This window comes from Hyperolius riggenbachi, chromosome 2 (genome assembly GCF_040937935.1).
Source record: "Hyperolius riggenbachi isolate aHypRig1 chromosome 2, aHypRig1.pri, whole genome shotgun sequence".
Taxonomy (NCBI): Eukaryota; Metazoa; Chordata; class Amphibia; order Anura; family Hyperoliidae; genus Hyperolius; species Hyperolius riggenbachi.
The window spans coordinates 430,920,467-430,947,597 of NC_090647.1; the positions used below are offsets into that span (position 1 = coordinate 430,920,467).

Consider the following 27,131-nt stretch of genomic DNA (forward strand, 5'->3'; position numbering starts at 1 on the left):
CAGAGGGAGGGGAACTGAGCGGCCGGGGGACACTTTAATCGGAGGTAATGAGGGAAGCTGAGTGGCCAGGGGACAGTTTAATCGGAGGTAGGGAGAGAAGCAGAGCGGCGGGGGGGGGGGGGGGGATGAGGGATATTTTAATTGCAGGGAGGGAAGCCATGCAGCAGGCGCCTCTTATGTGACTCCAAAGGGATGTTCTGGGAGAGGGGAGGGCATGTGTGATCTGTGAGTGAGTGTGATCTGTGCGTGTGATCTGCATGTGTGTGCGCGATCTACACGTGTGTGTGATCTGCGTACATTAGTACCTACAAGTGGTGGGGAGCCTTCCCCCCAACCCCCTTGCCCTGCAGTAACGTGACAGGCTCTCTAGTTTTCCCGATCCAACCCCTTGCGCCCCTCTGCTTGACACATACATTCAGTCACAGAAGCGCTGGCTGCATTCAATGGTGTGAAGTTAGTCGGACCTGTCACCGGTGGCTGCATGGTCCTCCCTCCTCGTTTCTGGCTGGGGGGGAGGTATTGGTTGTCATGTGAGTGCTAAATTGCAGATGTTGGGGGGCAATGGTCCTGGGTGCGGGTACAGGGTGTCATGTGGGTTCAGGCTATGGGTGGTTATCGAGTGTCATGCGGGTGTTGATTGCAGGTACTTAGTGCCATCCAGGGCCGGCCCTAGACTTTTTGCCGCCTGAGGCAAATTTTGAAAAAATAAGGGTGTTTAGTAATTCAAATTTGGGTAAAGTTCTGGGATCCACAACCGGGCGAGGTTCTGCTTTACTTGCCATGTAAAAAAAATAACATTTTCACTCCTCTCTAAGGGCCACCTGAACTGTGACTCTTTTTCTAGTTAGTCCTCTTGTTGAGGGATGAACACACAAAATAAACAGCAAAACAATACTGAAATTTTACCACCAATATCAAAGACTGTGTGAAATTCTGAAAGGTCAAAAGCTTGTATCACATCCTTCCCAGATATATTCCATATGGCGTCCATGTGATACACCAAAGTCATCATCTCCTCGTCTGACCTAATAATGAACACATTGAGTCATCAGACACCGAAAGTATTTTGTAGAAAATTAAAAGTTTTCTATTTACTTGAGAAAGACACAGATAAATACTAATTAATCTACTGCAGGAGACATGGCTGTAGCGTCAGATAACCATTTAATGGCCCATTTATAAAGCTGATACTTTAATTCCGTACACATTACTCTTCAATAAAAGGCCTATTACAATCTACATTTTTAAATGCAAGTTTTAAAAACAGGGATGTTTTTCTACATATAGTGCGACACGTGAAAGTTTCCCAGCACAATATAATCCATACCTCCCAACTTTTTGTGATGAGAAAAAGGGACACTTAAGCCACGCCCCTGCCACACCCCTGGCCACACCCCCACCACGCCTCTAGTCACGCATACCATAAAAATTTCATAAGAAAATATGTTGTTTTATAATTCAAATCACACTGGTCCTTTCTATCCTGGTTCATTTTCCTTCATAATAACATTTTAAAATTGGTAATATATCAATTTAAAGGATGGGAATAAAGTCAATCAAACACATTTTTAGTATAGAAATGTATATATTTATATAGAAAGAGGGACAAAGTCCTGAAAGAGGGACAAATGAGGGTGATACAGGGACAGAGGGACAGGACTCCCAAAAAGGGACTGTCCCTCCAAAAAAGGGACAGTTGGGAGCTATGTATAATCCCTTCACCAGTTCCTAAAGATGCCCATATACTGGCAGAAGGCCACCAGATTCTACCATCAGAAAGATCCCTTTCTGATGAAATTTGATCACAAACGGATCTATTGCTGTCAGTGTACTGCACACCAGTGTTGCTCGTGTCAAGGCTGAAAGATAGGGCCAGATATAAGTTTGGGTAATGGAGCTCAAGACCCCAAGTATACGTTGGCTTTGGATACCCAAATGTGTAGGCCGAAGCCTATGACCCTTTGACCTTCAGTTGAAAGAAGTGACACGACACCTTAGGTTAGCTACTTTCACTTCTCTGAGTTCTTTAATCTTTATTCAGGTTTTTTATACAGTGAAAACAGCAAGGTAAGGTAAAAGTTAACCAATCATAGTAAAGCAAAAAGAACCAATCACAGCAAAGTTGGTGGACCAATCACATCCTAGGGGTTTAACCTTTCCTGACCAATCATGGCACAGGATGTATATGCTACTTCAGCCAATCATGGCAGAGGATGTATGTGGGATGTATGTGGGGGTACTCAACCAATCACAGTAAGGGGAGTAAGTTCCTGGAATTTGTCAGTGAAATACAAGTTATTCCAGGAAAAGTTTTATCTGGATGACACTGTCCCAGAGACTCCCGTGTCCTAGGTCATTTAGCTAAATTAAACATGCAAAGTTGTATTTGCACAGAGGTTCAAGCAAGAAATTCCACCTGGTTTGGGATAGGTGGAAGAATCGTTTTTTAGGCAGAGCAGTTCCAGGCTGAAAAAGGCGCACATATGGCCCTCACACGCTCCCTGCATCACCCCCGCATCATCTCTTGCTGACTGCTTTCTCCATTGCTGACTGCGTAAGCTGCTGGTTTAGCAGAGGAAGGATGTTTGGAGCCAGCAGAAGAAGAAGCTCTGCCACCTCCGCGAGTGGAAATGGACCTGTTACTGCAGTCTAGGGTAGGAAGAAAGGAAAGTGCCCCATAGCAGCTGTTGGCCTAAGGAGACAGGCCTTGCCCCCTGGTTTGCAGTGTTTGTGTCTAGAGTGTGCTGTATCAGCAGGGTAGGGAAAAGAGAGCACTCAGCAGCATGATGAAAGAGGGTCTGCCCCCTGATCTGCACATTATTGAAGAAGTGAGAGAACATGCTTATGTCAGCCTGAAAGTGAAGAGGAATCCCTGTCAATCCTTCCTCCACCCACTACTTGCATTATTTGTCACCCACCACCCACTTTCTGCCACTACCTGCTCTACATGTCACCCACCATCCACTGTAACCCGCTTGATCCGTGAGCACCAGGTACTTGGCTAAGTGGAATCTATGAGACACTGACTCACATGAAATGATCAAAGATTTATTTGTGACCTAACAGTGGTCACTGTAGAAAGGAATCAATCAGTTATCAAAATACACTTCCCTTGCACATCAAAGGTAAAATAACACAATCCTCTAGTCTTCACTGCTGGTGCACCGGTAAAACCTCCGGAAGGAAACGGTTAGTTACATAGAAAATATAGTGAGCTACAATAGGTCTTCTCATACAAAAATCAACCACTTTACAGCATATACAATATACAATACAGTACCGATGTTGGGCGTGGGCTGGGGAAAGGGCTAGTCTACTGAGCAATTCAGTCCGGTATTGAATCAGTTCTCAGTCTCTCGCAACTAAGTTAAAGTTCTGTTGCTCAGCAAAACCTTGGGGGAAACTCGTGACAATTCACAATAGAGTACTGAGTAGTTCACAGTTCGTTGGTTGGTCCAATCAGGACATTCACCTTGCTCCAAGATCTTATATACTCTTTAGGTTGTATTTGTAGCACTCAATACACTCTCCTCAGAATACCTCCCCTCTAGATTGGGCTCCCCAAAACAACAAACAAAAAAAAAAGATAAAGCAAATAATCAAAAAGGGTTAAAGTAAAATAAAGATAAAGGAAATAAAAAATAAAGTGACCGATGCACCCCTCTATACCATCAACCAGGGGCGTTTCTAGGGTCCTTGGAGATCGGGGGCACCTGTGGGCACCAGACGGGGAGGTATATTGCGTGCGCCGCGGCAAAAAAATGGGCGTGGCCATGAGGTGAGTGGGCGTGGCCATGAGTGGGGCCAAATGTACATGAACTTAGCAGCGGTGTAAGCTACAGATAACGGGCCTGCCCATCGAAATATTGGATGGAGCCCCCTGTCCTTTATTTGGATAATTTACAATCAGTATAGGCATAGATCAAAGATGTATACGCACATACAATTTTGATTGGTCAATCACTGACCCCCAATTTTATCACCCCCATGCAGTAAGTGGGCCAACAGACAATGAATTTTATGAACAGAGCTAAAATTGGCTAATCAAAATTGTATGTGTGTACCAGGCTTTACAGCTAATACTGTACATACTGAAAGTAGCAGGGATCAGCATACAATATAGCTGGTTTACAATCAGTAAAGGCACAGAGTAACACCTTACACTGTACACACTGGAGGTAAATCAGCACACAGTGCAGGCACTAGAGAACAGCGTATACTGTACATACTGTAGGCAGCAGAATTCAGCACACTGCAGCTAGCGTGCCAAAAATATGAGGATCACGTTGTGCGGCGTGCTTATCGCGCCGCACCGAAAAATGGGTGGGCCATGGACCAGAATATAGGTGTGGTAACGGGTGGAGACAAATTTACATGAACCTAGCAATAGTGGGACATTAGATTATGACAGTGGTGGCGAATCTTTTGGAGGCCGAGTGCCCAAACTGCAACCCAAAAGTCACTTATCTATCGCAAAGTGGCAACAGCAATTTAAACTAAATACTGTACAAACGTTTTAACTCATACATGAACATTATGGAAAATCCAAGTTGAAAATAAACTGTGAAGATAAACAATTTCATCCATCCTACTCCTGAAAAATGTATTCAATTTATTAAAACCTCCCAGTTTTATTTTCTGTTTTAAAAAGCTAAAAAAGTAGGTTTAATGCTATTGTCTCATATGATAAGGATTCAGCTTTTCCCATAGTCTCGCAGTTAGCAATCATGTGACCCCCAACAAGACAAATTCAGCAATCATGAGGCCCCCAACAAATCATGAGGCCCCCAACAAGACAAATTCAGCAATCATGAGGCCTCCAACAAATCATGAGGCCCCCAACAAGACAAATTCAGCAATCATGAGGCCCCCAACAAATCATGAGGCCCCCAACAAGACAAATTCAGCAATCTTGAGGCCCCCAACAAATCATAAGGCTCCCAACAAGACAAATTCAGCAGTCATGAGGCACATAAATAGACAGCATTTTACATAAATAGGCAGAATGCCCCCTTAATATGGTAGCCCCCAAGTTAGGTAGTGAGTGACAGGGACCCCCAGGTTAGCTAGTGAGTGACAGGCACCTCCAGTTAGGTAGTGAGTGACAGGGACCCCGATAGTGAGTGACAGGGAGCCCCTTTAGGTAGTGAGTGAGTGCCAGGGAGCCCCTTTAGGTAGTGAGTGAGTGCCAGGGAGCCCCTTCAGGCAGTGAGTGAGTGCCAGGGAGCCCCTTTAGGCAGTGAGTGAGTGCCAGGGAGCCCCGTTTAGGCAGTGAGTGAGTGCCAGGGAGCCCCTTTAGGCAGTGAGTGAGTGCCAGGGAGCCCCTTCAGGCAGTGAGTGAGTGCCAGGGAGCCCCTTCAGGCAGTGAGTGAGTGCCAGGGAGCCCCTTCAGGCAGTGAGTGAGTGCCAGGGAGCCCCTTCAGGCAATGAGTGAGTGACAGGGAGGCCCTTTAGGTAGTGAGTGAGTGCCAGGGAGCCCCTTCAGGCAGTGAGTGAGTGACAGGGAGCCTTTAGGGAGTGAGTGAGTTAATGAGTGAGTGAGTGACAAGGAGCCCCTTTAGGCAGTGAGTGAGTGACAGGGAGCCCCTTTAGGCAGTGAGTGAGTGCCAGGGAGCCCCTTTAGGCAGTGAGTGAGTGCCAGGGAGCCCCATTAGGCAGTGAGTGAGTGCCAGGGAGCCCCTTTAGGTAGTGAGTGAGTGACAGGGAGCCCCTTTAGGCAGTGAGTGAGTGCCAGGGAGCCCTTTTAGGGAGTGAGTGCCAGGGAGCCCCTTTAGGCAGTGAGTGAGTGCCAGGGAGCCCCTTTAGGCAGTGAGTGAGTGCCAGGGAGCCCCTTTAGGGAGTGAGTGACAGGGAGCCCCTTTAGGGAGTGAGTGAGTGAGTGACAGGGAGCCCTTTTAGGGAGTGAGTGAGTGACAGGGAGCCCCTTTAGGGAGTGAGTGAGTGACAGGGAGCCCCTTTAGGCAGTGAGTGAGAGACAGGGAGCCCCTTTAGGCAGTGAGTGAGTGACAGGAAGCCCCTTTAGGCAGTGAGTGAGTGCCAGGGAGCCCCTTTAGGGAATGAGTGAGTGCCAGGGAGCCCCTTTAGGCAGTGAGTGAGTGCCAGGGAGCCCCTTTAGGGAGTGAGTGCCAGGGAGCCCCTTTAGGCAGTGAGTGAGTGCCAGGGAGCCCCTTTAGGGAGTGAGTGAGTGCCAGGGAGCCCCTTTATGGAGTGAGTGAGTGACAGGGAGGCCCTTTAGGTAGTGAGTGAGTGACAGGGAGGCCCTTTAGGGAGTGAGTGCCAGGGAGCCCCTTTAGGAAGTGAGTGAATGACAGGGAGCCCCTTTAAGAAGTGAGTAAGTGACAGGGAGGCCCTTTAGGTAGTGAGTGAGTGACAGTGAGGCCCTTTAGGCAGTGAGTGAGTGCCAGGAAGCCCCTTTAGGGAGTGAGTGAGTGAGTGACAGGGAGGCCCTTTAGGGAGTGAGTGAGGGACAGGGAGGCCCCCCCTCTAGCCGCCGCCGCCGCTCCCCCCCCTTACCTCACAGCAGACCTCATGATCAGCGGCGACCCGACCAGTACCAGCGGGCGCCAGACACACCCGCTTGATATGCGGAAGTGATGTCACTTCCGCATATCAGTGCGGGCGCTGGGTCCTAGCGCCCGCACGATTGGTTGCCGGCTCGCCGCCTGATCCTGAGGTCTGAGTGACGCGGCGGCTGGAGGGAGCCGCTGACAGAGGGGGTGAGCGGCGGCCGGGCGGAGATCCGTGGCACCCCAGGACAGATTGGGGGCACGTGCCCCCCCAAAATAGGGCTAGTGACGCCCCTGCCATCAACACCTTCCCAATACAATAGATCTTTGTTTAAGTGCACTTTCTTGTTAAAGCTGAATGAACTCTGAATTAGAGTTGATGCACATCTTGTAATCCAAATCTGTTACTCTGTATCTTGCTCAGGTATCACCTGGCTGCTCCTGCAGCACACTCCAATATCATAAAATGCAATGTGACTCCTCCTCCACTCTTCCACTGTAATGCTGACAGGTTTACTTTAAATATCACACTCTTGTTCACTTTGAAGAACACATTAACTGAAGAACTTGTAACTTGTAACTCAATTCCTGACTCAAAACGGACTTGACAGGGACAATGTCTCTATCAACGAGACCTTAATGCTGGCGGGGGCTGTGTCAGCTATGCGGGTACTTTAGGGAGGCTTACGACTGTCTATCAGCAGCAGCTAGACCTGACCATGCAATGTACTCCTTATCATCAACAGTATCTTCTCTAATGGCCCATACTCACGGGCTACAATTGTCGGCACAACACGGGCGCGCACCCCAAACCGTCGCTCGTCGCTGCTGTCGCCAGGCGATTGGCGCGGTCAATCGCCTGCCGACAGTTGCCGCCGCAACTGTCGCTATTCCGCGTGAGTATGCGGACTAGAGACAGCAACCTCTGTCCAGAACACGGAGCTTCCGGCGGCGGGGGAGGAACGTCGGCGACAGCTTCCGTCGCACAGCTGATCCCTCTTCCGCGTGTGTACGCGGAGGGACCTGGCAACAAGCTGTCCCCGGCCTGTCGCGCACATGCTCCCGTGTGCTAGCGACAGGCCACAAATGTAGCCCGTGAGTATGGGCCATAAGTTCAATGTCACTTTGGGTGGAAAGCTTTCTCACACTAGCAGTCTCTAGTAACACCACTTTGAAACACACAAGGGCCCATATGCAATTCACTTTTTCACCTGAGTTTTCTCCTAGGTGATAATTTTAAACTTGTCACTAAAATGCCTTTTAAGCCACCAGAAAGCAAGAACATACTGAAAATAAATGTGATAGTAATTTTTTACCTACTTTTTGGTATTTTTAAATAGAAAAATGCTGGAAAGTTGAAAAATTATCTCCTAGGAGAAAACTCAGGTGAAAAAGTGAATTGCATATGGGCCTAGGTGGCTTGGGGGTTGGCCCACAGGCCTGTACTCATCTGTCTGTGGCCTCTGGTATGGCTCGGGTCTAGACAACGTCCGCCTCCTCCGGCCTCCGATCTGTCCAACCTGCTGCCGCTGTCCTTACTGGTATGCGCTGGTCTCTCTATGGCCGCCGGGTCCCCTCCTACTGTCCGGGCGACTGCTATGGCCTCTCTGTGTCACCTTCTGCCCACTCCGCACCACCAGCTCCTGGCGTAAGTCCTTCTCTCTCTCCTCTCTGGCGCGCTCTCTCTGGTCTCAGCCTGCTCCCTACGGCTACACCCTGGTCTCTCTGTCCCTTGAGCGTGCGCAGTAGCTCCTTGACTGGTCACGCTGGGTTTCGGGAAAGTTCCAGCAAATTCCCCTAATTTCCCCTAATTTGCATATTGGGTCACTTAGCAACAGTCTAAGCGACCTGTTTGACGCTTACTTTCCCTCCCATTTGGTTCCATAGGCCTAGATACTCAGTGCTGCCATCTTGGGGCCATTTTCAGAAGGCAAATCTGCAATAATATTTTGTAACCTTCTTTTGGGGGTTACACCACTATCTGTCACTACCTGCACTAAATGTCACCCACCACCAACTATTTGCCACTACCTGAGCTACTTGTTGTAAGATCCCTAGAGGGTCCTGCAGGGTATGGCCCGTAGTTTAGCCAAACTGACCAGTGCTTCAGTTAAAGATTCTATGCGGAGTTCTCCTTCTCTACAGATTCTAGAAGGCCACAGTGTTGAATCTAAGAGGGAACATTACAGGGAACAGTAAGGGTCACAATGCAGCATTATCTATGGGATGTGCAGACTGGCTGTCTGAGCCTGGGATGGCCAGGGCCAAACAATGCCAAACAATGCCTAGTGTTTCTAAACACCAGCTTCTAGGTATTTAGGGTACAGGGCATAGGCTTCGCGCTTGCGCATTAGACGGATGTCAATCACAGAGTTCTGGATGTCATTTACAGAGTTCTATAAGCCAATAGCAGGCGTTTAATAGGGGTGACATCTGGAACCCGCCCATATCCCACCTTCGGGGGCGTGTGGTTAGTTAACACTTGTGGGTCTGGAGGTTTTTCCATAGATAAGATTGATCTTTATATGTCTGAGCTAGCGCGCTCATATTAATCTCAGCTTTGCTCAATATCCGTATTATTACATGCTGATGTTTACTTTGCTTCGTATGTTTTTCAATGTAAGTTTGTAACCAAGATTGTATCGAGTATCCCGGTTGGATACAATAAAGACTCTTAATTGGCTCTGGCGTTTCCAAGTTCTGTGAAAGTCTGCTACCGGCTGTATACTTTCCGAAGGTGATTAGGACAAGCACTGATCTGAAGGTAGTCACACACAGAGACTAAATATTTGATTATTACACTGGTCACCTACCACCCCCTATCTGCCACTACCTGCACTACTTGTCACCCACCACCCACGATCTGCCTCTACCTGCAATACATTTGTTACCCACCTCCACTATCTCCCACTACCTTCACTATTTCTTACCCACCACCCACGATCTGCCACTACATGCAATCTTTTTTTTTTTTACCCACCTCCATTATCTGCCACTATCACTATTTTTTACCCACCACCCACTATCTGTCACTACCTGCACTACTTGTCACCCATCCCCCACTATAGGCCAGGCCACTACCTGCACTACTTGTCACCCACCATCTGCCACTACTTGCACTACGTTTCACCCACCGCCCTCTATCTGCCACTACCTGCACTACTTGTCACCAACCACCCACTATCTGCCATTACCTGCACTACTTGTCACCTGCGACCCCCTATCTGCCACTACCTGCACTACTTGTCACTTACCACCCACTGCCTGCACTACTTGTTGCCCACCATGCACGATCTGCCACTACTTGCAATATTTCTTACCCACCTCAAATCTGTCATAAATTTAAAGCACTGCAACAATTGTAATTCCAAATGATTTGCTGCAAAAAATTTATTGAAATTATGACCAGGCCGAGAAAAATTTTTGAAGACGGGGTTGGGCGGATGGGGACAGCAGTAGATCGGCGGCTCATAGCGTTGCATTGTATCGAACAGTGCTGCCCTGGGGTTTTATAGATTAGTAATAGATTTCATTATGAAACCTAATGAAAATCTGTGCAATAGATTTGTATGGGGAGATTTGTTCCCTCTCTGATCAGATTCAGATCAGAGAGAGATTGATCTGTTTGCTACATTAGTAGCATAGTGCATGTGGGGTGTTGGTAGTTTTGGGGGGAGGGGGGGGAGGGACCAGAGTCCTTTGCCTAGGGTGCCAAACAAGCAAGAAACTGCCCTGGAAAACTGAATAAACATGGCTCAGAAATGACTATTGTAATGTAATATTCTTATTGCTCCTTCAATTACTCCGGTTGTCCACCTTCTCAAAGGTAACTTACCAGCTATCTGTGAATAAAAAAGTTCCAAGTAAAGTGTCTTCCCAGGAAATCTAATCATGGGCCAGCCACAACTATAGCACAAGGGACAACTCCAAGACCTCCCAATGTATCAAATTTGGTTTGCTTTAGGCTTACAAGGAACCTGCCTGTTATTGATAATGTTTCCGCAGAGACCCAGGCGGAATCCGTCGCTTCTGGGTCTTGGTACTTGTTCCCCGTTGATGACGCTCCTGCTGGAACGCAGGCCGCACATCCTGATAGGCGTAGGGCGCGTTCCCAGTACGCCCTCCACAGATGTAAACAATAGTCAGCTGACCACGGTCAGCTGACAGCGCAGTGTCAGCTGATGTTACAGCTGACACCTAGGTAGGTGTACAGCTGTGTGATTGGATGTGCGGATTGTGGCTGGCCACTGATTTGGATGAAAGATATATTAAGCCTGCAGAGTGCTCCCAGTCATCGCCCGTGATAGCATAGCTGTGGCTATTTGCTGGGTGCGCACTCACATTATTGAATTACTGGATCTCGACCTTGGCTTGTATTTGACTATTCTTGTCTGCTTTTATTAACACTTGCTTTGATTCCTGTATACTCTTGCTTTCTGCCTGGACTGACCTCTGCCTGTTACTGGATACTCTTGCCTGCCGCCTGGACCGACCTCTGCCTGTTAACTGGATACTCTTGCCTGCCACCTGGACCGACCTCTGCTTGTTAACTGGATACTCTTGCGAGCTACCTGGACCAACCATTGCTTGTTACTGGACACTCTAATTATACCTGGACTAATCCTTGCTTGTTGCTTGAATAACCTTGCATGTGGACCTTGCATGAACTCTCTCACAAACTGCCTAGACCATTCACTGCCTGTTCCTGAAACATCGATCATTACTGGCATTCAATGCTGAAGGCCTCATCCTCCTTAATCAAGGTAATAGTCCTGTGTGATACTTATGAACTATTGAACTGTGTTACTTGCCTCAGTAGGATTCTGGTGGGTTATTGTTCTCTCTACTTCAGTCTTTATGCCTTGCACATTAACCTCCCTGGCGGTGCATTTGTGTCTGGAATTATTAGTCAAAAGCAGTACATTTTTCTCAAGAATTTTCGGCCTCCAATTCAGTCATAATTTCCAAAAATATGACAGAATAAAAGCCTGGTAGACATTCTGCATATAAATAAAATACTAAAACACACATTTTGTGAATTAATAAAATTTATGAAGACACTTAAAAATTTTGAAACTGTACAAATAAGAGAATAGTCAAAATCAGGGCAGAGGTCGGTGCAGGCGGCAGGCAGAAAGTAGTCAAAATCAGGGCAAAAATTGGTAATAGTATGGCAGAAGCACTTAGCTCAGAAGCAGTTGAGAACCAAATGGCTATATTGTTACCATCCTGTGCTTTCAAATAAGCTTTTCTGCCATCTCTGCCATGGCAGTCAGGTGACACAGGGGAGAGATCAAATTGCAACTTGTGATTAGAGACAAATGAGGCTAAACTCTCTCTATATATACATGTACATACAAACATGTACATACATACATGTACATACATACATACATACATACATAAATGTACATACATACATGGACATACAGACACGTACATACATGTACCGACATGTATGTATATGCATGTATGTATGTACAGGCATGTATGTATGTACAGGTATGTATGCATGTATGTACATACATGCATGTACATACAGTACATGTACCTACGTGTGTGTGTGTATATATAACACACACACATGTAGGAACATGTATGTATATACATGCATGTACATGTATATACATACAGATACACAGGGCATTTCAACCTTTTTCTATTACATTACTTTTGGACCTGAACATCTTCAGGTCCACTTAAAAAATTAGCCCCGCCCCCACCATGTGACATCACGACGCCCCCGCGCACTGATTGGCCGCTGGGTCCCCGGAAGAATAGAGGGGACTTGGGGATCCCGGCGACCAAAAAAATGCACAAAAAGGTTCAGGGGGAGAAGCCTAGGTCCCGCTGGCGGTGCTAATTGCGAGCGTGACCCAGTGCTACAGGGCAGGAGGCAGATTTGTGACAGCCCGAACTGAGCACAGGCTTACCGCTGCGCACATAGAAATCACAGCCCGTGCTCAGGTCCGGCTTACCGCCAGGGAGGCTACAGGATACCCAAAGTGATGTGTGACATGATGAGATAGACATGGGTATGTACAGTGCCTAGCACACAAATAACTATGCTGTGTTCCTTTTTTTCTTTCTCTGCCTGAAAGAGTTAAATATCAGGTATGTAAGTGGCTGACTCAGTCCTGACTCAGACAGGAAGTGACTACAGTGTGACCCTCACTGATAAGAAATTCCAACTATAAAACACTTTCCTAGCAGAGAATGGCTTCTGAGAGCAGAAAAGAGATAAAAAGGTCAATAGTTTATAGATTTTAGCTCTGGCATACTTTAATGAATGTGAGCAAAAACAATAAAACAGTTAAAATGTAAAAAGTAGATTTAAACATAAAATAAAACTGTGGAATATCTTAAAAAGTCATTTTCAGGAGAAGGAAGATAGATACAATTGTTTATTTCATTAGTTGATTTTCGCTTCGGGTGTCCTTTAAGACCTGGGGGTAACCGTAGTCAGGAGACAAATAACGTGTCCTGTTCCTGCGGGGCTTGTCTGTAGGTGAAGACTGTGGGCCGGGCTCAGTGCCATGCCAATAGATTGGGGCATAGAGACTGATTGGGGGCATAACCTGTCAGGCCTTACAAGGCTACAGTGTTAGTTATAATCACTGTGAGCCCCAATAGGTTTGTTTTAGGCCACTAGGGTGCTTCCTAATAACATTCTAATAGAAGCAATACAAAAGCGTATGTGCTCATTTTATCAATAATTATTTGCCAAATTCTGTTGTCCATTCGTGCGGCAAGATATGACCGGCTCCAAAAGCATGGCACATGGCATGCTAAAGTCACAGTTACAACCTTACTTTTAAAAGTTCTCTGCACAATGAAGATCACATTGTAACCACAAGGCCATGTTTTAGGTCTAGGGATGTCATGAGCATGCAGCCCAGGAGTGGTAGGAAGTACAGTTTGAAGCTGTTTTCACATAATTACCTCCATTATGACTTAAAAGTATTTCAAACATCTGAGTTTAAAAGTTTCCTTTTTAAGGATCTAAAAAGTTCTTTCCTAAACTTCTAAAACTTATTCATCCACAAGTACAACAAGGCATTTTTAGCTTCAAAAATGCTATTGTGTGTTATTTACCTAAAAAACACAGTGATAACACAGCCTGATAGATAGTGATAAAAGGACACAAAACATTTAGAACAGAATTTCATTTAGTTAATTTAAAAAGCAATATTCATAGTGGAAATAGCATTGCTTGAATTGTGATGCACACCTTACCTATAAAGAACTTCAAACGTGTCCTTTGAAGGGATTCCAAGAGCTCTTTCATACTGAGAGCTTCCTTCTCTAAAATGTAATAGAGAAACATTAAACTTTACGTTTATAGTTATTGCTTTCCTTTTGTCCATATATCTAGATATCACAGAATACACAAGCACAGTGGCAACAGCATATGCCAGTTCTTTCTATTATAGTTAAAGAAACTGCATAGAAAAAAAGCAATTTAACCACTTCACTCCAAAGGCTATTTTACCCTTCTCACCAAAAAAACATTTTCACCTTTCAGCGTTGCTCCAATTCATTTGGCCATAACGTTATCACTACTTAAAGTATCTATATATTGGTTTTGGGGGGACAAATTGTGATATTTGTTTTTAGTAATTACTTTATTTTCTATGCATTTCAAGGGAAAAAACAAGGGAAAAAAATAAAGAACACACTAGGGACTCGATTTACAAAAGGGTGCTAACTCAGTTAAAAGCTTTGGGCGTACTAACTAGGGTGCTTAGCAGTTAGCATGGCCAAAGCTTTTATCGATCGCGCGTAAAATTTAGCGGTGCGTGCGGAACGTCGCACCGGGTGCGATTAAGTTGGCGCACTGGTTGCGCCTAAAACGTTGCACTGGGTGCGCCCGAAACGTCGCACGGTGCAACGTTTTAGGCGCACCTGGTGCAACGTTTCGCATGCAGCTCTAAACTTTGCGCACGCTAAGTTAGAAACTTTGCACGTCTTAAAGGGCTTTAGGCATGCTAAGGTGCTTTTAGGCATGCTAACTAAGTTAGCACCCTTTTGTGAATCATGCCCTATATCTCATTTTCGATCCCCTATAGTTTTAAAATAAACAATGCTACTGACTGTAGATAAAACCCATGCATTTTATTTGACCATTTGTCCTGGCTATCTTAGAACAATGTATGGGGACAATATACAGTATTATTTGAAAATAAGGGTGTATTTTTGTGTTGTGTTTATTTGTTTTGTTTACTTATTCTACCCCATAAATATTTACAAGCCCTTTTTAGCAAGTCGCGTTTCTAAGGCAACAAATTATGTATTCTCTTTTTAAATTCTGTCACTTTGTTTTCTTTTTATATTTTTCTCATTTTGGTACAGAATATATGAAAATAATGTTATTGCTTTAGTTTCAGTTTTCAGTTTGTCACTAAAAGATTTCACAAAACATAGGCCTCAACCTTAAAATACCCTAAAATGTATTCAATGACTTACCATGGTTAAAATGCTATCACATATGTCTCAGTTGATAGCTAGCTTGACATTTAACCGGCTTTCTACATGTGGCTTTCTACGGGTCAGTTTTTTTTCTCTAAGTATTTTAGAGCCATTCTTTGTTTGCATAGCCCCAGAAGAGCAAAAAAGGGCCACAAATGTCACAGTTATGTAAAGCTAAAAACCAGGGCCATTCAAAAGTGGTTGTTTTGTAAGTTACCAACTCATGTAGTTTTGCAGAAACTTTATCAAGTTTGATCCTAATTCTGAAAATGAAATGTTTTGAACAATGGATTGGGTTTGTCCCTATTAATCTTTATGTGGCATAGTTCTAAGCTGTAAGACACATCAAAATGTATTCTACAACCCATTTAGAGTAAAATAAGGTCACATATACTGTATCTCATTTAATAACAAACTAGAAGCACAGTAATCCATTAGTTTTGAGGTTCACCTATGGCTTTTTTGCATTAAAGGGGAACTGAAGAGAGAGGTATATGGATGCTCCATGTTTATTTCCTTTTAAGCAATACCAGTTGCCTGGCAGCCCTGCTGATCCTCTGCCTCTAATACTATTAGCCATAGCCCCTGAACAAGCACGCAGCAGATCAGGTGTTTCAGGCTTTAATGTCAGATCTGACAAGACTAGCTGCATGCTTGTTTCTGGTGTTATTCAGATACTACTGCAGAGAAATAGACCAGCAGGGCTGCCAGGCAACTGGTATTGATTAAAAGGAAATAAATATGGCAGCCTCCGTATACCTCTTACTTCAGTTCCCCCTTAATTGTTACAACACCATTCTTTTTTGCATAGCTATTCCAGCACTGGAACCCACTTAACATATTCAACAAGAGCTTGTTGATAATGTTCTTGTGACCACACTCTCGTCCATGTACGAGCACAGCCATACTGCAGAGGCGCATGTACTGCCCTTGAATGCACAATAGAAAAAAAACTGACTACGTCTGCCCAAAACAACTGCGATCATACACAGTCGGGAGAACAGCTGGGAACTCCCAGCAAGCAGTGGTGGAGTGAAGAAAGATGAAAGTGAAGCCTCTGGATCAATTTTTTTTCCCACAGGTTTGGTTTAAGGATGGGACCACATGTAATACTTTTTACTGGTGACGTGCACATTTGTTTCAAAGCTTGCAAATTTAGTACTACGGTTCCCCACAGTAAAATCATGGCAAAGTCACCCACTGCATAAAATCGCAGAGCACCAGCGATTACCATAGACAGTCACCATAGACTGTCGCAAGTCCTGTAGATCTATGGTGGGTGAAGTGCGCATTAAAACATGCACTCCATGTATGAAACAAGGCAGGTCGCTACAACCATTCCACTCCTAGGTAGGGAGCAGGACACCAGCAAGCCATATGTATAGTAGAAGAGAAGAATCCCGCTGCACCAGCTGTGGATTAAAAGTCCAATTCTTATTAAGCAATGTAGACAAACAGCATAAAACAGCTAACGCGTATCGGAGCTAACTCATGGCTCCTTAATCATAACTCTGATTAAGGAGCCATGAGTTAGCTCCGATACGAGTGAGCTGTTTTACAGTATGCTGTTTGTCTACATTGCTTAATAAAAATTGGACTTTTAATCCACGGCCGGTGTAGCAGGATTGTTCTCTTCTACAACGCACTCCATGTGCAAAATTGCCCATGGAAAACCATGGCAATTTTCTGCAAAGTGTGGTCCCAGCCCAAGAATGATCATTGTTACTGGCTGTAAAAATGATTGATCTTTCATAAAAAACAGGCACAGATTGGCTCAGAGAACATATGTTTCTTTGCACCAATCAGTGCCACTGTGGGAATCGTTGGGAGCATTCATGTATGTGCACACAAAAGAGTGTGGGCACAAGCAGGATTGTGTGTACACGTGCATGATCATGCGTACATGCTCAAGATCATGCACAGCAGCAGCAATCATGCACATCGCCTGTGATGGTACACAGCGGTGGTGATCGTGTGCCACATCTGTGGGGTAGAGTTAGGGAAAGTGGATGTGAGTCTTATGTCCAATTGCCAAATGTGGAGGAGAATAAATACTGTTACTCATTGTAACAGTGATCACTAAAACAAAACAAAAAAAAAACAGGCATAGATTGGCTCAGGGAGCACATGTTCCCTAGCACCAATCACTGTTGCCTTTGGAGACATTGGGAGTGAGCACGAGCACATTGACTGCAACCCTGTCAATGTCACCTGGCATTCATGCCATCTAGCGGGTCTTGTCTTGTCAGCCTGTGCTTCTGGGTTGGCCTCCAGGTGGTTGTGCTCATGTATGCACACTTCACTGGCAGCACACTGACATTTGCAGCTGATGTGTGTGCAGTGTTCAGCGTTCGCAATGCGTATGCGCTGCTTGCAAATTGAATTCAGGGTCAGTCCTTGCCTGGCTACATAACACAGAGCTCTCTGCACACTATGCTGATACCTCTGTCATCTAGTGTGTGTTATCAGAGACCTTGGCGGTATCCTGTCTGATTGATTCCTGTTACTGACCCAGCTTGTTTACCACTCTCAATCTGATTCCCCTGGTATTGATGTTGGCTTGTTCCTGGATTCCTCTGCTTGCAGACTGTCCTGATCCCAGATTGTTCCTGACACTGCTTAAACTGTTCTGACCATTCTCTGAGCATTATCCTTCAGCCTCCAAATTGGGATGTCACCTGTTCTCCTGACCACTGTTTGGGAACTCTGGAGTGCAACCTGGTGGGCACTAGACAGCAAAGCCCATCGTCCCTTGCGGGGCACTCCGATGAAGACCTGTGGTCACTTAGACCATGCACTCTAAGGGTTACTCTTAACTCAATGGTACAATTAACAGAACACCACCATTACAGAGGTATCAGCCAAGATGGACACCACTGGAGGATTGTCTCCTATCGACCAGCTGTGCCAGCAGATTACTAACCTGACACTTTCAGTTCAAAAAAATAGAACAAGGCTATCAGCAGTTGAAGGGCCAAATTCAAGCAATTGCAGTTACACCTGTTCAAGCTGTAGCCATTATTTCCAATGTTACACTGGATCCCCTGATAACACAAGATTGTGAAACCGGTCGGGAAGGAGACAGGCAGCCCCTTTTATTTCCTTTTAGCTGTTGTCCAGCACATACGTGCAAATTCATTTCGGGGTTCCCAAAGTCTTGGGCCCCGTTTTGTCCAGATACACCTGTACTGCGGTGTATCTGGACAATACCGGCAATCCTGCCCAGTAAGACCTGTGGGTAAGACTGTACTGTCGGGGCAGGTCTCGAACATCCTGAATCCTTCATTTACACTCCTGTGCCTCTATTTTGTTTTGTCTTCAGGGCTCATGAGGAACCAGCAAAATTAGGGCCAACCTGGATTCTGGGGCCTGCTCTTGTTTCCTGGACATTTCTCGCGCTCAGCAACTAAAACTACCTATTCATCCTAAGAAGCTGTCCCTCTCTTTTCAACTTGGGACCCATCACTCAAGAAACCATGTCTCTCTTAAGGGTTAAACATCAACCAGAATAAAAAAAAAACAATTAGCGACTGCTATGAAGGTTGTGCTCGCTACTTTCAGCGTAGCGTGCCTTATTTTGTTATGTGAGTTGCTTCCTTAGCAACGCACACTCCTTCAAATAGCGTCTGCCTCTGTGAAGTGTTGCGACCGTAATACTTCACTAGCGTGGCCGCTTCTATGTTAATTAACATAGAAAGTAGCAAAATAAGGCACGCTACACTGCAAGGAGCGAGCATAGCCTTCATAGTGGACACTATTTCTTTTTAACGAGCGCTACTTCAGCACCACCACGCCGGATTTATGACTATCCAATTGAACTCTTTTCTAGAGCCAAAACTCCATTCGCTCATTCGAATTCTCTGTCTGAGTCTGAATTGGCAGTCCTTAACCTTTTGGGGACCGACAGCCTAACCCCCCTTACAGACCATGGTATTTTACCTGTGGGGGGGGCAGCCAGATCCTCAGTTTAAACAGCTAGGCATTTGTGTCCCCAGTATAGTCATATGTCCCCAGTACAGCCAGCAGCCTTTACTCGCCTTCCTGGGTCCTGCGGTGAGCAGCTCTAACCCCCTCCGCTCTGGCCTGCATCCCTGCTCGCACTGACTCTCAGTTCCTGGTCAGGGCTTGATGACGGCATCAAGCCAGGGCCCGACATTAGAGTCATAGCGAGCAGAGATGCTGGCCAGAGCAGAGGGGAGTGACGATCGTAGGGGGAATGTCAGGAAGCTGAGTGGATCCTCTTCTTCCCCAGCTACAGTAGCTGCTCTGTAGTGTTCACTACGATCCGCCGGCAATTGTAGTGATCAGGAGCCAATCACGATGATTCCTGATCACTGAGGGGAGATGTCAGCTTTCATATGATAGCTTAATCTCCCCTCTTGGGTGCACACGGTCATGGCAGGACAAAGCAAAAACCAAACGTTTACGAGGACGTTGAATTTACGTCCAGTCAGAGTGGCAGCACCACCTGCTGGACGTAGATTCATACTGCGTCGGTCCGCAATTAGTTAAGGAATACATAGATGACAATCTTCGAAAGGGATTCATAAGACTATCTCCTGCCCCTGCTGGTGCAGGCATTTTCTTTGAGACGTACAATCTAGAGTTCGTGAGGGTGGGTGATGAGTGGAAGACGGCCTTCCATTCTCGCTTTGGACACTTTAAATATATGGTCATGCCTTTTGGCTTAGGTAATGCACTTCCTACAGTTCAACATTTTGTTAACAATATATTGCATGACTTTTTTGACATATTTATAGTTTACCTTGATGACATCTTAGCGTTTTATTACCGTATATACTTAAATACAAGTCGACGTAGTGTATAAGTCGACTCCAATATTCAACCCTCTTAAGCTGGAATTTTTTATTGGACTTGAGTATAAGTCTACCCAGAAAAGTTAATGGCTGCATTTGGGGCTCAAGAGAGGTTAATGACTTCACTGCATACAGTATTGCAGCCATTTACCCTTTCCTGTCTCTTAAGTGCAGCCAATAACTCCTCCAGGCCCCCCCAAGTGATGCAATTTCCCCTCTTTCCTTGTTAATTGTTGTGGCCAAGACTTTCACGTCTGTGTTTTTTTGGCTTTTCCTTTCCTCAAAGTATCACTTACCATTGGGTAAATTGCTACAAATGGGAATGTCACTATTAGTACACACATTACTGTGCTCAGTGTAGCCTGTGACTCGTGTATAAGTCAACCCCTATACGTTTATGAAGTGAATCAGTCCTAAATGTCTAGACTTATACTCGAGTATATACAGTATCTTCTTTGGAGGAACATCAAGATCATCTTAAGCAAATACTAGATGAATTCTATGACAAGCCAGAAAAATATGAATTCAACAAAGAGAAGATCCAGTTTCTGTATTTACAGATTTCTTCCCAAGGGGTGTCAGCAGATTCCCAAAAAGTATCAGCAATAGTGGGCTGGTCTACACCTACAGATAAAAAGGGGGTACGAAGATTTCTTGGCTTTGCCAACTTCTACTGGAAATTTATTAAAAACGTCTCTTCAGTACTGCTACCTATTATGCAACTAACTAAACAATATCTAACCTTCCAGTGGCCCCCTGAATCCCAGTCTGCCTTTGACACTCTCAAGAAACCATTTACTTTTGCCCCATCTCTCTTTCATTTGTGGTAGAGGTGGCTGCATCCGACAATGTGTGATAAAAAAGTATTAGCAATTAAATCTACTCTAGAGGAATGGAGATATCTGTAAGGGGGCACAGCATCCAATCTTGTTATTCACAGATCACAAAAATCTTGAATGTCTCAATACAGCAAGAAGACTCAAGCCCCGGCAGGCAAGATAGGCATTATTCTTTTCACGCTTTGAGTTCCACTTATTGTCCAGGATCTAAAAACTCAGATCCAGATGATCTTTCTAGAATGTTTTCTGAAGATGATAGGGACAACTCCTTCCTCAAATATAATCTCTTCTTGCCTGAATTTTCTTGTTTCCTATGCCAGAACTCCTCACTAAAATTCAGCAAGCATCAACTTCCCTGTCTCCATGTTTGACTGCTAAAACGTATCTGCATAGAAGAGATCTTTTACCAAGGAAATAAAATATTTGTTCCTGAAACACTACAAACCTAGCTACTTAAATGAAATCATGATTAAAGATTGACAGGACACTTTGGGTTCATTAAGAAACTTGATCTTTAGGTGGCCAGAAATGTCAAAATATTGCAAAAGTTTGTGGAATCTTGTACCACTTGTGCCAGGTCAAAACACCAAGGACTCGTCCATGGGGACTACTCACTTCCCTCCCTATACCCATCTGTCCATGTGATATGATCTCCCTGAATTCTTGTGGATTTACATCCTTCCCAAGGAATAACTGCAATATTTGTAAACATGGATAGACTTACCTAAAGGGCACACTTCCTTCACCTAAAAGGAGTTCCATCTGCAGCTGTTACTGCTCAAAACTTCCTACAAGAGATTGTGAAATTACATGGCCTTCCTTCAGATATGGTTTTGAACCAGGATGATTCCTGTCAAGATTCTGGAAGAAGCTTTGCTCTTAACTTTCAGGTCTTTTTGTCTTCAGAACACCATACATAATCAAAAGGACAGACTGAAAGGACTAAACAACTCATTGGAGTAGTATTTATGGTGTATTTCTTCTAGTACTCAAAATGATTGGTCCATTCTGCTAACCTTGGTGGATTTTGCATTTAATAATAATTCAGTACATTCTGCTACAGGTCAAATTCCATTTTTTTTTATTATGGTTTTCACCCTACGAACATTACAGAGTGGTAGAGGAAATCTCAGTTTCCGAACTCCACGAAAGGCTTTCAAAGATGAATGAGAATTTTAAGTTAGTACAGTTAGTAAACTCTCCATCTGACTCATCAATTGATGAAGGTACAGGCCGACAAGAAGGGAAGAATGAGTCCAGATTTCCTACTTGGGGGTTAAGGTTAGGAGCCAGGGGGATTAAGGTTATGCACCACCAATGGGGGGAGGTGTTAAGGAAAGGCATTAAGTGGTGTTAAGGTTAGGCACTGCCTCTGGGGGCTAAACTTAGGCACAAGGGGCGTGTTAGGCATTGGTAGACGGAGGGTTCTGTGTAGGAGTAGGGTTAGATCATAGTAAAGTATCAGTAAAGATTATCAATATTTTATTATCAGAATTAACAAGTAGAATATTGGCAATTTTACTGATGTTCTAATGGCGGCTACAATTAGTAGTATGTTGGTAATTTCACCAATATTCTTAGAGTGGCTATAGCTAACAGAATATTGATAATAATTTGACCAATTTTTTAATAGCAGCTACATCCAGCACCTTTCATAAATGGAATCACACTTATTGGCTACAAAGAGACGCCCTGTTATAAATGGAATCACGCTCATAGGCTACATCCGACACCCTTTTATAAATGAAATCGCTCTCACAGCCCGCATCTGTCCACCCTTTATAAACAAAATCACATTTATTGGCTACTTCTGGTGCCATCTTTCCAAGCACCTTTTGTACATGTATGCTTTAAAAAAAACCTCCGCTTGTGATGCTGCAGCCCACCTCAGCTTGGCAGCCACCAGTTATGCTGCAGCTTTGGGTGTGGTCCAGAGATATATAATTGAGTGCTATGTGTCTTATGAATGGATCATTGTGGTCCAAAACATGTTACTTGGTTAGACAAGCGCTGACTGCAGTTGATAAGGATCTTTTGTAGCCACTTACGGTAGTCAGCTATACCTGCTCCACAGTTGATCCGGGGTTCAGCCAAATAATAATATATGAACTCTAGCACCCTTTCATTAAGAGACTGCTGATATCTGGGGTTCGGCTTTTATATATTCCTGCAGCGCTCAATTTACTCAGTCTGCCCTGCCATGGCTGTAAATTTACATTGAAGTCTATGGCAGAGACTAATTTAACAAACAGGCTGTTTTTGGGTAGCAAAATTAGTGGATCCACTTTTTTCACCCTAGCTAACTACGTGAACTCAAATAAATGGAATAGAATTAATTTCTTCATTCTTCTATTGCCAAATGGGCATCCAGAATAGTGATGTCGCGAACCTCCGATTTTATGTTCGCGAACCTTCGCGGAAGGTTCGGTTTGCGGAAAAGTTCGCGAACCGCAATAGACTTCAATGGGGATCACAAAAATGATGGAAAAGATGTTTCAAGGGGTCTAACACCTGGAGGGGGGCATGGCGGAGTGGGATACATGCCCAAAGTCCCGGGGAAAAATCTGGATGTGACGCAAAGCACCGTTTTAAGGGCAGAAATCACATTGAATGCTAAATTGCAGGCCTAAAGTGCTTTAAAACATCTTGCATGTGTATACATCAATCAGGGAGTGTAATTAGAGTTCTGCTTCACACTGACACACCAAACTCACTGTGTAACACACCGCAAACAGCTGTTTGCGTAGTGACGGCCGTGCTGGACTGGTGTGCACCGTGGCGAGAGTGTAGGCCGTGGCAGTTTTCAAGCCCATATGGTCGCCGGGCTGTGGTAGCTCAATGATAGAACAACAGTGACTGTCCAGCTGATCAAATTTGGTCTGACCACAATGAAGCAACAACCTTATTATCTTTTGTGTCCCACCCCCACCCGAGACACTCAAATAGCCGGCAGTCATTGCTTCATTGTGATACGCAAGCCCCTTCACCGCGGCAAGGTAATAATCACGAAGGGGGATGGGCACATGTACATGCCTTTTGTTTTTTTGTTGCAGCCGCCCGCAGTGCAGCCAGAAAAATTAGGCAGGCATGTACACGCACCAAAAAAATTAGTGTAGCGGCCGCTGCTAGCAGCGGCCTTAAAAATTCAGGAATCCGCCTAGAGTCCTGGACTCTGTTAGTGGTGGCGGAGAAGGCAAGTGGCCTGCAGGCAGAGATGCTGTGTGTGGGGACTGACTTAGTCTTCGGTTGTGCAGTAGCCCTCCGTGATCCATGCCTCACTCATTTTGATAAAGGTCAGGTACTGAACACTGTCGTGACTTAGGCGACTTCTCAGTGACAATGCCTCCAGCTGAGCTGAAGGTCCTTTCTGACAGGACGCTTGCGGCAGGGCAAGAGAGGAGTTGGATTGCAAATTGGGACAGCCCTGGCCACAGGTCAAGCCTGTGCAACCAGTAGTCCAAGGGTTCATCGTCGCTTTTCGCATTGTCTACATCCACACTCAAGGCCAGGTAGTCGGCTACCTGCCGGTCCAGGCGTTGGTGGAGGGTGGATCCGGAAGGACTATGGTGAAGAGTTGGACTAAAGAATGTCCGCATGTCCGACATCACCCTGAGATTGCTGGAGCGTCCTGTCCTTGCCTGCGTGGACTTGGGAGGAGGAGGGTTACTGCCAGTGGTACCTTGATTGCGTTGTGCAGCCACATCACCCTTAAACGCATTGTAAAGCATCATCGACAGCTTGTTCTGCAAGTGCTGCATCCTTTCCACCTTCTGTTGAGTTGGTAACAGGTCCGCCACTTTGTGCCTGTACCAAGGGTCTAGTAGCGTGGCCACCCAGTACAGGTCATTCGCCTTGAGTTTTTTGACACGGGAGTCCCTCAACAGGCTGGACAACATGAAAGAGGCCATCTGCACAAAGCTCGATGCAGACGTACTCTCCATCTCCTCTTGCTCTTCCTCAGTGACGGGACTCAAGTCCTCTTCCTCCCCCCAGCCACGAACAATATCATGGGAACGTGGAGCAGCAGAAGCCCCCTGTGGCGGCTGCCGCGGTTGTTCTTCTTCCGCCGCCTTTTCGTCCTCCACAGAAACACCTTCCTCATCATCATCATCAGAGTCTGACTTCTCTCCTTCCCCACATGACTCCTCTTCTTTCCTCCTCCTCCTCCTCCCCCCTCTGTGCTGCCGCAGGTGTTGTGGAAACATCTGGTTCGGATGTAAATCGCTCCCACGACTCCTAATGCCGTAACTGTTCTCGTTCACGCTCCTCCACAGCTGTATCCACCACTCTACGCACGGCACGCTCCAGGAAGTAAGAGTAGGGGATCAAGTCGCTGATGGTGCCCTCAGCGTGACTCACCAGTTTGGTCACCTCCTCAAAGGGCTCCATGACCCTGCATGCATTTCGCATCAGTGTACAGTTGTTGGGCCACAACATCCCCATCTTCCCAGATTGTGTCCTTGTACTGTAATGATACAGGTACTGGGTGACGGCTTTCTCCTGGTCTAGCAGGCGAGAGAACATCAGCAGGGTGGAATTCCAGCGAGTCGGGCTATCGCAAATCAGGCGTCTCACCGGCAAGTTGTTTCTACGCTGAATGTCCGCAAAGCGTGCCATGGCCGTGTAAGACCACCTGAAATGCCCACACAACTTCCAGGACTGCTTCAGGACGTCCTCTAAGCCTGGGTACTTGGACACAAATCTTTGCATGACCAGATTCAGCACATGTGTCAGCTTTCCCAAATTCAACACGGAAATGAGATTGCTGCCGTTGTCACACACCACGTTGCCGATCTCAAGCTTGTGCGGGGTCAGCCATTGCTCCACCTGTTTGTTAAGAGCAGCCAGGAGAGCTGCTCCAGTGTGACTCTCCGCTTTGAGGCAAGACATGTCTAACACTGCATGACACCGTCGTGCCTGGCATGCAGCATAGGCCCTGGGGTGCGGGGGCTGTGTAGCTGGAGAGGAGATCGCGGCACCAGCCAAGGAGGAGGAGGAGAATGATGACAGCGAAGAGGATGTAGCAGGCGGAGAGGAGGTGGCTGGAGGCCTGCCTGCGAGGCGTGGAGGTGTGACAAGTCGGTCCGCTGCGCAGCCACGTACTCCATGCTTGCTGCCATCGGTCACCAGGGTGACTCAATGGGCTGTGTACGTAATGTAGCGGCCCTGCCCGTGCTTGGCAGACCAGGTATCCGTGGTCAGGTGGAACCTTGACCCAACGCTCTTCGCAATAGATGAAACCACTTGCCTCTCAACTGCACGGTACAGTTTGGGTATGGCCTTTTGTGAAAAATAATTGCGGCCTGGTATCTTCCACTGCGGTGTACCAATGGCCACAAACTTACGGAAAGCCTCTGACTCCACCAGTTTGTATGGTAATAGCTGGCAAGCTAATAGTTCCGCCACGACAGCTGTCAGATGCCGGGCAAGAGGGTGACTGGCGGCAGACATTTGCTTCTTACTCTCAAATACTTCCTTTACGGACAGCTGGGTACTGCTGTGGGCAGAGGAGAAGGAACTGCTCAAGGGAAGAGGCGGTGTGGAGGAGAGTGGCTGTGAAGGTGCAAGGGAGAAAGCAGATGAAGACGATGCACCTGAAGGAGTAAGAGGAGAAGGAGGGTGGCTTGTCTTTTGGGTGCTGATTTTCCTCAGGAGTTCTTGCCATAGCTGTTTGTGCCTTTTCTCCAGGTGCCTTCGTAAGGAACTTGTCCCTACGTGAGAGTTGGCCTTTCCACGGCTCAATTTTTGCTGGCAGAGAGAACAGATGGCTTTGCTCCGATCTGAGACACATGTTAAAAAATTTCCAAACTGCTGAGCCCCCCTGGGGCGATGGCGCTACTGGGCATCAGCAGCTGACGTTGAAGGGCATGTTGGCTGGCTGTCCATAGCTAGCGATACATGGCGCCGGACACTGCCCCCAGCTGTTTCTGAGGACGAGCTCCCTCTGCTTCTATCATGGAGTCGTCTCCTCCTACTCCTCTCTGACTCCCCCTCTGAACTGTCCCCCTGGTCATCTCCTCTACTGGGAACATACATGGCATCCGTATAATGGTCATCATAATCCTCCTGGCCAGCTTCGCTTTTCTCAGACACCTCCTCAACTGCACCAACTTCAGGTGGTTCATAATCCCACTCCTCACACGTTACGTCCATACTATCGCCACCTAACTCAGATGTATGAGGTGGTGTACCTGTGCCCTCTTGTTGTTGTTGCAGTAGTGGCTGTGAATCAGTGATTTCACCACCACCAAATAACTCCGGCGAAGTGTCAAATGCAGCGGATGTGGTGCTTGTACTAGCGCTGGTGGCACTGGCTGCGGGAGATGAGGTCTTCTGTGTTAAATACTCAACAACGTCCTCACAATTTTGGGAAGTGATGGCACGTGCCTTCTTCTGAGCACTGTATTTTGGGCCCGGTCCGCACGAAATCACAGCAATACAACCTCGCACAGACCTGCCGGTGCCTGGTGGCCTTCCTCTGGGTCTGCCTCTACCTCTTC

General features: G+C 46.1%; 1 protein-coding gene across 3 annotated transcripts in view; it reads right to left on the bottom strand.

Moving 5' to 3' along the window:
* The window catches only part of LOC137544538 (acetylserotonin O-methyltransferase-like), an 83,288-nt gene that overhangs the window by 29,063 nt on the left and 27,094 nt on the right, over nt 1-27,131 (bottom strand). For all 3 annotated transcript variants that reach the window (XM_068265632.1, XM_068265633.1, XM_068265634.1), the window contains 2 exons: nt 13,743-13,811; nt 907-1,025 (listed from right to left, as the gene is read on the bottom strand). In XM_068265632.1, the coding sequence (XP_068121733.1) occupies nt 907-1,025; nt 13,743-13,811 (188 nt within the window). The remainder of the gene's footprint in view (nt 1-906; nt 1,026-13,742; nt 13,812-27,131) is intronic.